The sequence below is a fragment of the Myxocyprinus asiaticus genome, chromosome 18 (assembly GCF_019703515.2).
Source record: "Myxocyprinus asiaticus isolate MX2 ecotype Aquarium Trade chromosome 18, UBuf_Myxa_2, whole genome shotgun sequence".
NCBI lineage: Eukaryota > Metazoa > Chordata > Actinopteri > Cypriniformes > Catostomidae > Myxocyprinus > Myxocyprinus asiaticus.
Window position 1 is genome coordinate 6,709,870 of NC_059361.1, and position 16,254 is coordinate 6,726,123.

The following is a 16,254-nucleotide window of genomic DNA, read 5'->3' on the forward strand; positions in this document are numbered from 1 at the left end:
ACTCTCAGAATAAAATTTTTGGTACATTCCAGGTGACCTGTTCATCAGATGCTGTAAGTCTACATGCTACACTGCAAACCTGGCAGTTTGAATTCAACTCTCTTTATTTCTTCTCTCTGTTTCCTTTTTAATTTTCCCCCTCAATCCACCTCCTCGGGTTTTGATTGTTTTTAGCTAATTAAGCCCTTTGAAAAGCCCAAGAACAAGTCATCAATAGGAGGAAGAAACTGAGTGAAATGCAGATTGGGAGATCCATCACAACCCCCACAACAAAGATCACAACAAGAAACAAACAAGCCACAGACTGCAAAGACGACACCTATGTCGATGGTTCATCAGGACAATGCCACAAACAAAATGATGACACTGATGTAGAAAATCATTCGATACTACAAACGAGCTACAGTCTGTTGACATAAGTCAAGAATAGATTACATAAACCCTAACCAGCCAACTGATCATTTAGCAAGCACAAATCTAACAACACAAGATTAACCTCAGGAGAAAGAATGAAAGGCAAGATATGGTGGGGGGGAGACTACAAACAAACACAACAGTTACACACAATAATGGTCGATAACATTGCACAGAAAAAGAAAAATTGCTGTACCTTTCTTCAGCAAAAGCCTGCAAATTCAAAGACAAAGTGGCAAATTTGATCTGGGTCTGAAATGTAACTAAGGTTGCAATATGGTCTGTACTCTACCGAAGTCACTCAAATAGTACATCTGTTCCTTCCGAGTGGACAAGTAAGGTAAATAAGTTCTAACAAAGTTTAGGAAATCACATTTTTAGCTGAGACGAGAATGACTTTTATAACCTATTTTACCCAGGTCAGCTCTTAGGAACATCATTCTTTATATATATATATATATATGAACTCTGTTGATACCAGCATCATACATCATTAGGTTATCTGCCCTTTAGCAAAAAAAAAAAAAAATAAAAATAAAAAAAATTAAAATAAATTCAAAATAAAAATATGAGATCATTATGTTGAAATATAGAGACAAGGACAACATTGACATAATCCACAGCAAGGTGACATTGTCACTAAGGACATTACTGTCCCCTGAGCTGTACTTCATCACAGATAAAAGCCACTTTAGAGAACACTGCACATCCTGTATACCTATATCTCCACGGTGGACCTATACATCCACTCATCATAACTTGAAATAAACAAAGACTGGCACATCAATAGTTTTTGTTACAACACACAACATTTTTCTGACAGAAAATGTATAATGGCACTGTTTAAAAACATTATTGATGTGAAAAAGATTTGTACAAAAGGGAGTTCAGTTAACCATGAAACAAGCAGAATTTATTGAAAAACTGACAAAACAGGCCAGGTAAATGGTGAATGAGGGGAGAAATGAATAAAAATATTGGTTGGTATTAAACATACAAATTTGAAGCTACTTAAACCAACTGAACGATAACAAACAAGCAAATGCTTTTATGTATCCTTGACACCCTCAGGAAGATTATTTGTGACCAATTGTAGATGAACTATGTTTTTATTTAATGTTATGGGTTGAACTTAAACATAACACTGGCAGACATTATATTTGGTTTGAAAAAATAGCCATCTTTGTTTTTAAAGGAGAGTAGAAAATATGTTTTTGTTGAATAGATAATTTTCTAGTACGAACATATTTCACTAGAGTGATGCACAAACACAATATGTGAAATTATCCCCAAACACACACCACACACACACACAAGCATAATTCTATAGAAATGCCACTAAATTGAGATTTTATTAGTAAGATCTTTGATGTGAGGCTGTCTCTCTTTCTCCCTCTTGTGGACACTTGTAAAAGTGACAGCATAAATGTACATCCTCAATCTCAAAAGCTGTGTAATGCAGTCAACAGATATGGGCGGGTGTAAAAACATACCTTACAGAATGATTAATAACTAATCCAAAACCAGATCTCTTTTCTTGTTCATACCCATCAATGGCACATGCAGACAGGAGTATCTGACTCTAGCAGCAGTGAAATGAGCATTAATGGGCATTTTATAATTTGTCTTAAAATGTAAAAAAAAAAAAAAAAAAAAAAAAGAAAAAGGAAAAGTTATTAAAAGCAGCATACCACTATGTGAAATCTATTTCTCACAAACAGTATGCATTGGTACCATTTTTAGTTGATGTTAGACTTCGTATTTTTATTAAGAAGGCTATACCAGACGCATAATCACTATACATTGATTTAACATTACCTTTACAATTGAATCTTTCACTGAAATTACAGAATAAATATATGCACATTTTTAACTTTGTCAAATCTTCGTAAGAGAGAGAAAACATTAAAAGTGCTTCCTAAAAAGCCGTTAGTGATAATATCCAGAGGCGTTTTTCTTAAGAAAGTGCGTTGAACTCCATAAAATCTTGAAATGTCTTTATATATTCACAAATACTGATCCTTGGATGCGTCCTTGAGATAGAGTTCTGTCATCTTTTGTTATATAAAATTAAATAGACCACTGAACAGCTAATATGTCGCTGTATCTCTATAGCAGGTGAAGTTTTTCATCAACGCCCTCCTCTGCAGTTGAATGCATGCAGCAAACTGCAAATATTCTACAAACTGTGCCAGGGCAAGTGTGCATCCTCGCAAGAGCGTCGTAAACCTCAGCAAGTGAAGGCTTCTTTTAATCATATTTTGATGATTACACTCCAGTGGCTCAATGACAAATCTGTTCCATACAAAAATAATGGGTGGTAACATTGCTGGCTACTCTGAAAAAAAGGCACTTCATTGAAAATCTGAGTATGGCCTTTCCTCCAAAGTGACTTGGGGGAAATGTGTGTGTGATACATACTGTATAATTTTGCCATGCTTCTTTTTTTATACTTAATCATTGTGGGCTTGGGTGAAGAAGGGTGAGGGGTTGTGAAAAAGTATATTCTTTTAAATTCAATTAGAATCTATACGATTTCTCCAAGACTTCAAGGTAATCTGGCTTGGTTTGAAGTTTGGCCCTTAACTCGAGGTATTCACTTTGGGTTTGCTCGGGGAACCCTTTCCCCGCAGTAAAAAGTAATGTTTCTTTTAATCTGGCATCTTGCTGTAAATCAGGGTATTGCATTCCGGGGGGGTGTGCGTGTGCAACGTGCATGTCCTTTAATTTGGGTACAGTGCCGTATAGGCAGTCTACAAAACCCACCGTTGGGGTTGGTCTCTGGCTGTCAATCATGGTAGGGCAAAGCACTCCATTCTCGTGAAAGCCAGCCATGTCACCAGACTGATTGACGGTGACTATGGTGTTGAGCTGGGAACTGGACACAGCCATAGTCCATTCCTTCTCTTTTTCCAAAAGAGTTCGATAATTACTGTTATTTTCCTTGGTTTCTGCAAACTGCCTGCCCTCAATCTCTCCCTCTCGTGGTTTGTAAATGGGATTGTTGCACATCTGAGTAACCGGATGAGGGATGTAGTCATAAACGTGACCAGGTGGTTTTTCAGGCGATGCGGTCTGTCTTTCCTCGAAGATCTTGCATTGCATCTGAATGCCCGTAAGATCAACTTCCTGCCGCCTCCTGAAGGGAAGCTTCTTTCGTCTCCGTAGAACAAATGCAAACAGACTGGCGGCCACAAAGACAGCCGAGATGAAGAGGATCAACAGGCTGAGAATCAGCACAGAGAGTGGGACGGCTCCTGTTGCTGGCGCATATCCTATCTCAGAACCACTGGTTGCTGTCATATCATTGGGTAAAACAGGAGAGGACGCTGTTAATTTCATCTCAGGGCAGATGACCTCCACCTCCAGGGTGCGCAGATCTTTACTAAGAGCAAAATCTGGGGTCTTGCAGGTCACTTCCCCCACGACAATGACAGAGCTGAGCTTTTCAATCCACTGCTTGAGCGGGATGATGTCGCAAGAGCAGTCCCATGGGTTCTGGTGCAGGTCGATTTGAACAATGGAGTGAAGATGTTCCAGTACGCCGCTCACAGGCAGGTACAGGAAGTAGTTGTTGCGCAGGTTGAGCCTGGCCAGGGAAGTGCCAGCGAAGGCATCCACAGGCAGGGTGCGCAGCAGGTTGTCATTGAGAAAAACCAACTGCAGGTTCGGCATTAGGCTGAACGCGGCAGGTTGGATCTCTCGAATGACGTTGTATTCGAAGTACAGGTAACTAAGTGCTTGCAGACCACGAAACATGCCTGGAGTGAGCCGTTCGATGTCGTTGCCATTCAAGTATAAACTTTTCAAATTAGGTAGGTTCATAAAGGCGCCTTCTTGAACGTATGATATCCGATTATTACCCAAGTGCAATAAATCCAAACTGGAGAAGTTCCAAAAATCAGATCTATAAATTTTCTGTATCAGATTCCCACTTAAATACAGTTTCTTGGCATTGAGTGGACGTGGTAACAGCTCAGAAATGTTGTGGAAGCCTTTCTCTTTACAATTGACGGTGAGGCCCAAGTCATTGATGTGTAAATTGCATATACACCCTGTCGGGCAAATGATTGGTATAGGGGGTCTGGTCTGATAGGCAGCAATGGGAGGCTGATTCAGCCCTGGGTAAATACTACGAGGAGTGGGTGGTGTTTTTGTGGGTCTGGGCCGCTTAGTTGGCTTTACATGTCTCTCTCTGTACTCCACCGAGGAGGCTGTGTTATGAAAAGATGATAACATAGATGAAGGCTTGGTGGGCCAGGCATTTTCATTATTAAACGGTAATCTGGGAATGCCATGTTTGGCCTCCAGCTCCGCTTCAGAGAGTAAAGGACAGAGTTCACTCCTTTTGATCTCACGAAGGTCCTTGCCGTGTAAATGAAAGGGGTATTCACACGTGATGTCACCCACTAGAGCCGTGTATGGGATGCGCTCCAGCCACGTTTTGAGCTGAACGATGTCACACACACAGTTCCACGGATTTTCCTCGAACTGAATCTCCATCAAGTTGCGACCGATGTATTCCAACGTCCCTTTATAGGGTAGAATTTTTAAGCGGTTGCCACGCAAGTCAAGGTGCGTCAGTGACACAGACCTGAATAATAAATTGGGTAGAACGGGTATCAGATTGTCATTCAAAATAAGTACTCTGAGTTTGTGCAGGTTCCGAAACGCCCCGCTCTCTATTCTCTTGATGACGTTGTAATCCGCCTGGAGATACTCGAGGCTCTCCAGTCCCATAAAAGTGTCATTCCTGAACACCTCTAGCTTATTCTCATGAAGAAATAGCTTTTTCAAAATGCTCAGGCCATTGAACGCGCCCACATGTATGTCCTGCAGCGCATTGTTTCCCAGATTGAGCGACACGGCATTGTTGAGGTGCAAAAAGCTGTTAAAATACAGCTTGCGCATGGAGTTCCTTTGCAGATTGAGCTTAAAGGGTCTCATCCACGTCTGTGAGATCTGGCTGACATTTGTAAATCCTTTGCTGTCGCAGTGGATGTGGAAATAACCCTCCTTGACTTCACAGTAGCAAGGGTCAAAGCAAGGCTCATCTATTTCCTCTGACTCATCCAACAGAGGGATTGGCGTAGTCCATCCTAAAGCTATTGTGCTTAGCAGGGTAAACCACAGCATCCTTCCTCAGAGTCCTGATGAAGTTAAGGCTGAGAGCCACTTCACAGCACTGCAACAAAACAGAGTAAACATAGTGTGAGAGATGAGAAGCCTCAGAGAGCGCACAACTGTGGCATTGTGCACAATAAATCATACGACAAACACAGACACCTCCTCTCTCCACATCTGGCATGTTTACGACTGAGATTGTGCATTATCTTGGGTTTGACATCTCCCAAATACCTAAATACAGGACTCATGAAGATAAGCGTCACTGATGTTTTCAAGGACTGCATTAAATAAAAGCACATCTAAGCTGTTTAATGCACTTGACTATCATTAGAAAATATAAAACAGCCTGTTTTTAAGTCTCACCACATCGGTCACACATACGGCGCAGGAAAGGGGACATTTGGCCACACTTCAGTTAAATTTGGATAACCAATCCATTCCATGTTCATGTCAACCTTAAAAGCATTAGATCGATAATTAAAATTTTAATAGAATAACAAAATAAAAAACGATGACAGTATCTGCTCAAAACATTTCAAAACCCGATGACAGGTGTATCCCAGAAAGATTGTCGCCAAAACGCCAATTAGACCTTTAATGCATAACGGAGGTTATTTGCTTTCTACAGTCTGAACACACTTAATTAGTGCAGATCACAGTTGCGTGTTATCAGCAGATCAGTGGAGAAACTCGAAGCCAAATGCTGCTGAGTGTGCCACACTCTGCTTATTAGAAAATTAATGTGAATCTCTTTGCTTCTGGGCTCTCGAAATGAATAAAAGGACACACAGCTCTAGAAAAGATCTTCGTCTATTATCCAGAAGAGATGGGTAAAAGTCCCCGCATTTTTCCATGAATAGCACACTTTGTATTGCTTTCCTCCCACCCTTTTTGGTTGCCTTGGCTTTAGCAATCAATTCCAATGTCCTTCCATTCCTAAGCGTCAAGGTAGTGGACACCTACTCGGTTTTAGTGGTGTCCAACTTTACATCTCCAATGGGTTTGGAGAAGGGTGGTCCCTGGCTGCCTCCGATTGCTGCCTGAAAATAACAGACATGCACTGGAATGAAAAGCAGTATCAAATCTCCACATTTTAAGCACAAGTATTACATCTCCATCCCACTTTGCGGTAAAGTGTATAATTAAAACTTAATAGTAAACTTGCATTTAAGATATTTTCGCTATAATGTGTTCGCTGAACGTTGCTGAGTGTAATTTGTACAGCAGTGTCTGCGCAGTTACACCAGAAACAAATCAATGCATCATTTGATTAAATATAGAGATTATGCTGTTCAACCAAGTCACCTCCCAAAGTATGAGAACCTCTGTAAATGTATTTGCAGAAAACTCACCTTTCTTCACTAGAGCATCCGAAATATCACGAGTTTAAAGACTGTTGGATCTCTCCCTCTCCACCTCCGTCTGCTGTGCTTTTTTTTCCCCTTCTCTCTCTCTCTCTTTCTCTCACTCTCTCTCTCTCTCTCAGACCAAGAAGAAAAGAGAAGATGAAGACGTGATTTGAATGAAATCCTTTTTATTATTATTATTATTATTATTAGTATTAGTATTATTATTTAGTATAGGTTGGTTTATGGTGCAGGTTCAGCTCAGTCCTGAAGCCTGAGAGAAAACTGCAGCTCAGTTCCGTTCGGAGCGGCTCGGTTCTGCTCGTCCCGCTGCTGCGCTGCTGGCATCTCTCATCGTGCTGGAAAAAAAGCTTCAGATCGTCAAGGAAATGAGCTTTAAGAAAAGCGAGCGGGGAGGGAGAGGGCAGAGACTGGAGAGACAGCGTTGGCGTCGGTGCTGTTGGCGGAGAGGGTTGGGATGGAGGAGGCACGAGCGGTTTAGCGCGTCGAGTGCCGTACAGGGAGCGCGCGCGCGAGTCCGTGCTCTCTCTCTCTCTCTCTCTCTCTCTCTCTCTCTCTCTCTCTCTCTTTCATCAGCGATGTAACGTTTTGTTTTTGGACGATCCCCGCATCTCTCCTCGTTTTCAAGAGCACGCAGCGATCAAAAGTCACGGCTTATTCAAGTTCTCGACCATCAGTTAACTCCTCTGATACTTTGAGTCTCCGTTAAACTCCTTTGTGTTAATTGTATTTTGTTTTCTGTCTTTAATTCGCTGTAAAGTTTCAATTAAACCGTTGGAATGAGTGTCCGGGACTATACTTGACAAAAAAAAAAAAAAAAAAAGGACAAAAACTAGCTAACCAACAAATACTCTCTCTCTCTCTCTCTCTCTCTCTCTCTCTCTCTCTCTCTCTCTCTCTCTCTCTCTCTCTCTCTCTCTCCTTCTCCCACTTGCGTTGTATTTATTTCGATCGTTTTTTTTTTTTTTTTTTCTGCTGTAACGACTGCTGAGATAAAGTCATCCGTTGCGTTCTCCTGTGTGAAGCTCCGCGCGCTTCCCGCGCCCTGCTTTCCCGCGTCTTGTCTTCCCGCGCCCTGCCTGCAGCGGGCAACAGAGCTCTGCGCGTAGGCACTGGAAAGGCTAGAGTACCTTCATTTTCATGATCGAAATGAGGGAGATCGTATGGGTAACACTATATAATATCTTAAATTAATAACACTGGCACATATTATACAGTACATTACCTTATATACCTTATATAATGCTAATTAGATCCTTCATGTACATTAAAATAGTCTGAAATATCGCGAAACTTTGATACACATATATTTAGGTCTATATATTCGTAACGTACTTTTTCAAATGATAAACTAAGATCTGCAAATCATTTATCTAGCTAATGTTAATGTTTATGACTTATTGTCCGTATATGTTTAAACAAATTCACGCTGGATTTTCATTATGATATATTACTGTAATTTCCACGAGTCATGCTTAATTAAAAAAAATTCAAGGACGATGAAAATGAAGGATAATGATGATGATAATAACAGCTATAACTATCATTACTATCATTTTTGGTTATTACGTATCATCACAACATCTGTGACACGTACTTCTGGTAACTTTCTGAAATGGGGTTTTTATTGCTATTTTATTTCCCTGTTGTATTCTCACTCAACATCTGTCCTGTAACTGGCACAAAACTGAATTATAGATGATAACTTCCCCAAACGTTCCTGACAATCCTCTGAATAGACAATAGGATCAACATGAGCATGTTCTTGACTCATAACATCTGATAGGAAAGACTGTTACTGATATTATATACCAAAACCGGATGTCAGTGATATTTCCTACAGTATATTTTCCACTGTTATTTGGGGAAATATATGTTGCGTATATGTACAAGCATGTGACTATTTTAACAGTGAAAATCATTCATGAACATGCATATTATGTTTGTGTTTCACATATATTGCCTTATATTAGATTTCTGTATGGGATACTTGCTAACATGGTTACTGGGCTGAGATTAAGGTATAATTTTCAACCCAACACACGTCCAAACATAGTAAACATATGCACATTCCCTGTCCATGGTGCTGAAATTGAGTGATTCCAGGTTTCCACCATCTCTTACTGATATCCCAAGTTTCTGTTGATTCAGGATTATGACTTTGTAATCACCTTGTACAATATGTCCTAGTACATAAAGTATTGACTTTTTTCCATTTATTTATTTATTTTTTATTTATTTATTTTTTTTTAATGTTGGAAAATGGACTGTAAAACGAAACCAGTGTGTGGATCTTCAGGGATCTGATGGTTCCTACTCTCAAAACTCAATTATTGTTCCATTACTTTTTTTATTTATTTTTTGTATCTGATGTATAGACTTCAGATTTTTCACTTGAAGTATGTGTGATTGTGACGTGTGTTTCTCTGTTCTTAGGTTTCCCAACCCCTCTCCAAGGCCTCAATTACTCAGAACTAATAAGATACAGTCACCTAAGTGTTCTGTACCATTATGTCACTCAAGGGACATAAGGTCTGACTTTCACCTGGTTCACTTATGTTTTATATATAATACTGGCTGTCAGTTACTGGTTGTCAAACCAAAAGTGGGATTTTGGAACAGCTGTTTAAAAGTAATTGCAAAAATGGCTCAAAAAGTAACGTTTGAAATATTTATTTGCAGAAGCCACTTAGTTTAATATTTTGTCATCTAATGCACTGAAATCCATACATTTTTAAATGTGGCCTAATACTTTTTGCACTATCAAGAAAGAAGAGTGAACAAGCAAATGTTTCTTTAAATGACAGCTACAAGGTCAGGTGTCCCAAACCTATTAAAAAAACTATGTATCAAACAGGACCCAATAACTGTATATTGTCAATGGGAAACTCTAAGCTCACCATACAGACCCAACATAAACAAGCTCCACCTAGAGGCCTTTTCTGATTGGCTGGTCACTATCCATCACTATAGCAATGGCATAAGATGGACTGTCTATAAGAGGAGAGGGAGAAAGAAAGGGCAAGTGGAGAAATAGCAAGAAGGGGGGTTACAAGGGAAGGTTTTGCGCATCATGTGTTTGGTGTGTAGCCGCGGTAAAAGTGTCAGTCAATAATGTTTAATCTGTTAATAAAATATACAGAATATAAAATTCTGTTGCAATAACAAATGGAACTATACAGCTACTGTATGTAACTGAAATTCCAACACAGTCTCATGACAACACGTAATAATTCGTACGAGATGGCAAAATCGCAAGATGCTCTATCGTACGACTTTTATTGCTGTAGGGACCAACCAATCAGCAAACAGAATTTGAAATTGCTACAAAACAGGTATCAAATTGTAGCCTTTTTTAGTGTTTAGGTTGGGTTGGGTTTAAACGTTCTTTTGTTCGTTTCAACTTCAAGAACGAGTCAACTTGTACAAATGATTTCTTACAATTTTGCCATCTCGTACTAATTGTTATAACTTGCATTATACCAGGTTGATAAGTTCATAAACATGCTTTTGCTGGAAAATTATGACATAGCGCAAAACATTACTGATTTTTTTTATCATTTTCAACTCATTCTAACTGATGCTATTTCACCAAAACCTCATCTACAGTATGTTAGTCAGCAAGATATTGCTAACTTGGTGACATATTTAAATCGGCAATTAAACAACAATGTTCAATATCACAAATGTTTATGTTTGCAAAGCATAAAAACCACATATGATCGAGGAATGTGACATGCAAGTGACAGTTCTGTCAAGTGGCCCAATCTCTCAGACCATAATTAGCCATTTTACATGTCTTTATAGCATTATACAGTAGAATAAATTATAAAGATATATTTTGAACTTACACAAACATTCCAAAGTCCCGATCAAGGGAAGTCAGTTCACTCTGTGGCCATTTTGGGAACACTTCCAGGCATATATGTTCTATGTATACAAGCAGCATAAAAGCACAGCTCCTAATGACTTGAATGGGAAAAGACAGAAATCTCCAAAATGGTTGACCAAGCTCAAATACTATACTTTAAATCAGCAGTAAAATATGGTATCATGAATTGTGCTTCTTTAGCTCTGATCACACTTAAAAAGCGCTATTTTCCAGAATGGCCCAGCTAATGGGCATGTGCGTTCTCAAGTTAACTGATCTATCTAAAAAGTGATTGGCTCGTTTACCTGTAAGGCGGGACTTTCTTTTCTACACCCAACATGTTGGATGTTCCAGTTTCTCCTATTAATTGTAATACAAGTGCTCCGTCTTGGGCTAAACAGTCTCTGAAACATTTTCTTGTGTGCTTCTGTCATGGTCAGTAAGCCAATCTGGAATCATTTCTTACTGAAAGACAGAAATATGGCAATGTCAATCACTCACAAACTTGTCTTCCATCATTAAATGACTTGACATGTCCAGCTTCAGAGGCCATTACTCACAGTGACAGTAAAAAGACTTGACATTAGAAAGGTTATTTAAATATATTTCAGTTTGATAAAAGTGGTATGCTTATGCATTCACAAGATTTTGTTTGTCATACTATGTCAAAATATCTTTCATTTTAAAGAAATGTTGAAATGCTAAAGCGTTTTATAACTTTACATCCAGCTATGTACACTCATGGTCAACATAGTTGATTATAGTCAATCTCCTGATTTAAGGTAGGTGTCATGTTGTGTTTGAGCCCCTTTGATATATCAGGTCACGGATGCACAGGAATCTTTGGACAAGCAGCTTCCAAAAATTACATACTGAGTGTGAGGCAGTTGGTGGAGCCATGTTTTTGTATGACAGAGAGCCCGGGTACAGTCTGTGCCACCACTCTGGGCATGCCATGCATGTGCCAAAAGAACATGAAAGACCACCAGAATTACAAGAACATACGACCCCATTTCCAGAGCAAACAGCCCAATAAGTCTCCTTTCCTCAGCAATAAATACACTAACCTCAGATAAGGCTGGAAGTTGAATCCAAAAATAATTATTAGATTCCGAGGCATTGGAAATCGCAATTCTACTCTACTATAATAAAATAATAATAATAATAATAATAATAATACAAAATAAAAAGATTTTACTCAGTGGCATGACATGATCCTTTGTCATTCATACTATCAATCATATATAGTATGAAGTATGTTTTATGTTGCCATGTTTATTCTAAGTTTTCACTATTCCTACCATTTTCTTCCTAAGAATCGAGAAAATAAGTCTGGAATCGACTACTGGAACCAAGATTTCAGGAATCTAACAGACTTAACCTCAGATAATTCAAGGAATATTCTGGGTTCAATACAGGTTAAGCTCAATCGACAGCATTTGTGGCATAATGTTGATTACCACAAAAAATATATATATATTTTGAAAAGCCACATGACGTAAACAATATGCATGTTAACATGATTTTAGTACGAATAAATTGCTTAATAAATGTTTCTGTGTGAATTATATCTAATTTTACAACTTCGTTGCCATGAAGACATAACGCTGTAAACCTCTAAAATACAGTAAAACAAAGATTTAAACAACTTTTGCCTTTAAAGCCTCCAAAAATGGGCCCCATTCACTTCCATTGTAAGTGACTCACTGTAACCTTGATTTTTGCTTTTTTTAAGGAAAAAAAGGGACAAGTCAAAATAATTGTTTGGGGTAATCAACACTATGCAGCAAATGCTGCTGATTAAGCCTAACTTGTATTGAATGCATGATATTCCTTTAAAGCCAACAAAAAATCTAAACTGACCTTATTTACTTTCTTAAAGCTACACTATGTAACTTTTGGCCCTCTAGCGGTTGAAGCATAAAACTGCAAGTTACTTGCGGAGGAACATTGTTTTGGTAATTATGTGAGTTGGGCTTCGACTCTGCTCTTCTGCGTGGATGAATCTGATGGTTTGAGGAATACCGGTGTAACCATGGTTACAGGTGAACATCTTTTCAGAGCGAATGTCACTAATGGCAACAAAACTCGCCCCCTCCCCTCAAAAAATAAATAAATAACGAAAAAGGAAGAAAAAGACGGACATACAAAAATATGTCTTATGAGCAGGTAAGTAGCATATCTTCCAATGTTGTTTTGACTTATTGAAAACAGTTGTTTTAAAATAAATAGCATTACAAAAGTTGGGCAACAATGACATTAAACATGACAATTGCTAGTCATATCAGATAAAATCAAATGGTGAAAACTATTATAACTTAGCTTAGACAAAAGTAGTAACTAGTTTAGAGATTTGCATTGTTACCAAGTTATTTTTTTTTTCCATTGTCCTTCCTTCCTCGAAAATGAAACTGAAAGCACTGCAGTACCACAATCCATAATAAAATGCCCCATTACAGTGGCTAACGCTATCTAATGAACTACTGCACTAAGAGAGATACCTGTCCAGCAAGAAAAACTCCATCTCTGGGTTGGTTTTAAATCCTTTAAGATCTTGGAGTTGTCACCACCTCTGAAAAGCCAATCTGATGTTGTTTTGTGTTTTATTACGGGCTCTGTCACTTTCTCTTTTTGCTTGCAGACTCTTCTCAGTTCGAGGTTTCTTTATTTTGAAAACGAGTGATTCCCCAGAGGGTTGCCTTTTTGAATGATCTATGGTCAATGTTGCTAATTTGTTGTGGCTACAAGCTTTCAACTTAAAACTACTACCACACATATCACCGCACTGCAGTAGCTGGACCTTATTTTCTTTATTTACGGGCATGACGTAAATATGCACACACAAATGACGGAAGTATGCAATTTCCCGCCAAATCCGTCCCAACAGCTCAAAAATATAAGTCATTACTGTAGGCTTACCATAGTGAATCATGGTAAGGCAAAAACATGGTTTGGAAGATGGATTGTTGGTTGCTCATTAAAAAATCTTACATAGTGTAGCTTTAATACAAATTCACAATCAAATCAATTACCAATGGATAAAATTAAGTCCCGCCCAACAATTTTTTTTTTTTTTTCACTCATAAATATGTTCAAAGTAAAATGGGTTGCAACTCAAATTTCCTTCTGACTTAAACATTAAAGAGACCCTTAGTGGGAATTTTATCTGGCCCATTCTTCGTTTTACAAAACCTTAGTCAATGTCTAAGTTACATTTTCTGAGGCTACGTTTACAATTTTTTTTTTTGCCAGCCTTCTTTTACACAATGTGTCTTTTTGTCTTTACACTTGATTATGCTTGACTCCTCACCCCTTTCGTCATTGTCAATTCGCGGTGGTATCGCGTTGAAAGTGAGAATATACTTTGCCAGAAGCTTGAAAAATACTCTGCTTACTTGGCTGGCTGCACAGTGTTCCAGATCTTTTGCAGAGGTTTCTCCAAGGCTGACCCAGAACATCAAAAGCGCTCCAAAAAAATCCAGCATGACGGAGCTCTTTTAAATTCTGTTTGATTCGATGTTTAAGTGTGCAGTTTGCTTTCTTCCCAGTCTTTGGGTCAAACAAACCTGCTCTTTTTCTTCAATGGGGTCACAAGTTATTATTCAGATGATTTTCTAGAAGCTAGCAGAACGGCGACCCAAATTTAAACACCTCGTTTTTTCCCCCCTCAAGGATAGCTGGTAATGAGAGCAATGATGCATCAAGGGAATTTAGAGGCAGCGTTTCTCAGGTAATGAAACTTTGAAACACTCAAAAAAAAAAAAAAAACAACAACATCATACTACTTGTATTTTGGGAAACTACTATTGGAAGGACAAAATACAAATTATATTTTGCTAGTTCTTCTCAGCCAATAGTGGTTAGCGTAGGACAAGTATCAATCTCAGAATGGGAAAAGGAAAACAGAATTATATTAGTTTTGCTTCTTTTTCTTAAGCAACGCTTGTTCTGGCCTGAAACTGTCCCACTTTGCAAGCATGATATCTCTGAGGTATACCAATTTACTCTTTCAGAAGAGAGAAGGAGACGGGTAAAATCAGACAGAGAAAGTACTAATAGGTTTAAAATTTAGCACAGTAAGCTAAAATGTTAACAGCTTCATCACATTCACTGCCAACACCTATATAAACACCTTTTCTTTACTCACAGTGTGAGACTGTGATAGAACTGGGATGCAATTAATCAAAGATTATCAAACCTAAAATGGGTGAAAAAAAAAATAGACAGCAAGAATGTATTTATGTATTTATTCCACATCGTGACCAAAAGCATGCTGAGTCATGTTGTCTGACCCACAAACTTTGGTCATTTTAGAGATTTCGGCATCTCTAGTTTTGCTGACACTAAGGGGATATTAAAACCAAATGTGTTTTTGTGTGCAAAAATTATTTTTTAGATCATTTTCATAAAATTGTATTGGTTTTATTTAACTTTTTTACACCTGTGGTGTTTCCAGTCTAAAGTGACCAACCATTTTAAATGAATCGAATAGACTACAAAATACAGAAATATTAAGTGTTCAGGAGCATCCCAGTCCTTTAGATGAACACATATGTGGATGTGTGTTTGCACAAACACAGTTCAATTAATCCTTCTATCAACAAAAACTATATTTACTATCTTGTGATAAAATATGCAATATGAGCGATTTATTAACAGATAATGTACTAATTATCTTAGTGGGCTGGTCATTTTTGACCAGGAACAAAAATGGTGTTAGCACAATTGAACACAACACAAGGGTTAATGCAAAAACTCATTCAGTCTGAACAGCCTTATGGCCCAAAAAATACTCTATGCAAGTACACAAACACAGACACAAATACAAATGCAAACACATTGTGTGTGCATGACCCTGATGTATCAATTCAATGTGCATTTTTGCATTTTACTTTTGCATTAACAAATCTCTGTACTCAAGGTACCATTAAATGTCTACGGAATTAAACCCAAAGTGTTTTTTATTCACATAGCTAGCTATAAACCTGTGGACAATGTGACTTTAACTAACTTGTTCAGCAAGATTCAATTCAAACAATTGCTTTGCCAGGACAGTATTGACTTGAAAGATAAAGCTGACAATTAACGCTAATCTGCACTTTTGTTTTTTATATGAATTATGCTCTTGCACACTTCAGATTGCAACAATGTAATTGTTTGTATAGTTGCATAGAAGTATATTTCGGGCACAAAAGTTGTCCTATGTTAAAGCAGCAACAAAAACAAGATGCTAGCAATTACCAGTAATATTATGCTTTTAAACTGTCCTGCACCCAGTAGCTCTCCAGAAACACAGAAACAAGCCTGGCCTACTTTACAGCTCCACTGTTTGGCTTGCAAATCACAGTTTTCTCTGTCTTTGGGCCACAGCTGAGTAATTAGGCCATGGTGCTGTTAACGCAGTGTGGGGCGACCCCATAAAATTATCAGCATGTATTATGTTGCTTTGAAAAGGACAAACAGGAAGTCAGGAAA

The 16,254-nt window shown here is 38.3% G+C and overlaps 1 protein-coding gene across 1 annotated transcript; it reads right to left on the reverse strand.

Annotated features, from left to right (window-relative positions):
* Window positions 1-1,289: 1,289 nt before the first annotated feature.
* Window positions 1,290-7,702, reverse strand: LOC127456243 (SLIT and NTRK-like protein 3). The gene is made up of 3 exons (XM_051724637.1): window positions 6,894-7,702; window positions 6,505-6,581; window positions 1,290-5,599 (listed from the first exon to the last, which is right to left on the reverse strand). Exon 3 carries the CDS (start codon window positions 5,548-5,550, stop codon window positions 2,935-2,937), a length of 2,616 nt encoding a protein of 871 aa, XP_051580597.1. The 5' UTR covers window positions 5,551-5,599; window positions 6,505-6,581; window positions 6,894-7,702; the 3' UTR covers window positions 1,290-2,934.
* Window positions 7,703-16,254: the final 8,552 nt, after the last annotated feature.

Excerpts from the sequence above, each read along its gene's own strand:
- LOC127456243 (XM_051724637.1), bottom strand. The coding sequence starts at position 5,550 with ATGCTGTGGTTTACCCTGCTAAGCACAATAGCTTTAGGATGGACTACG.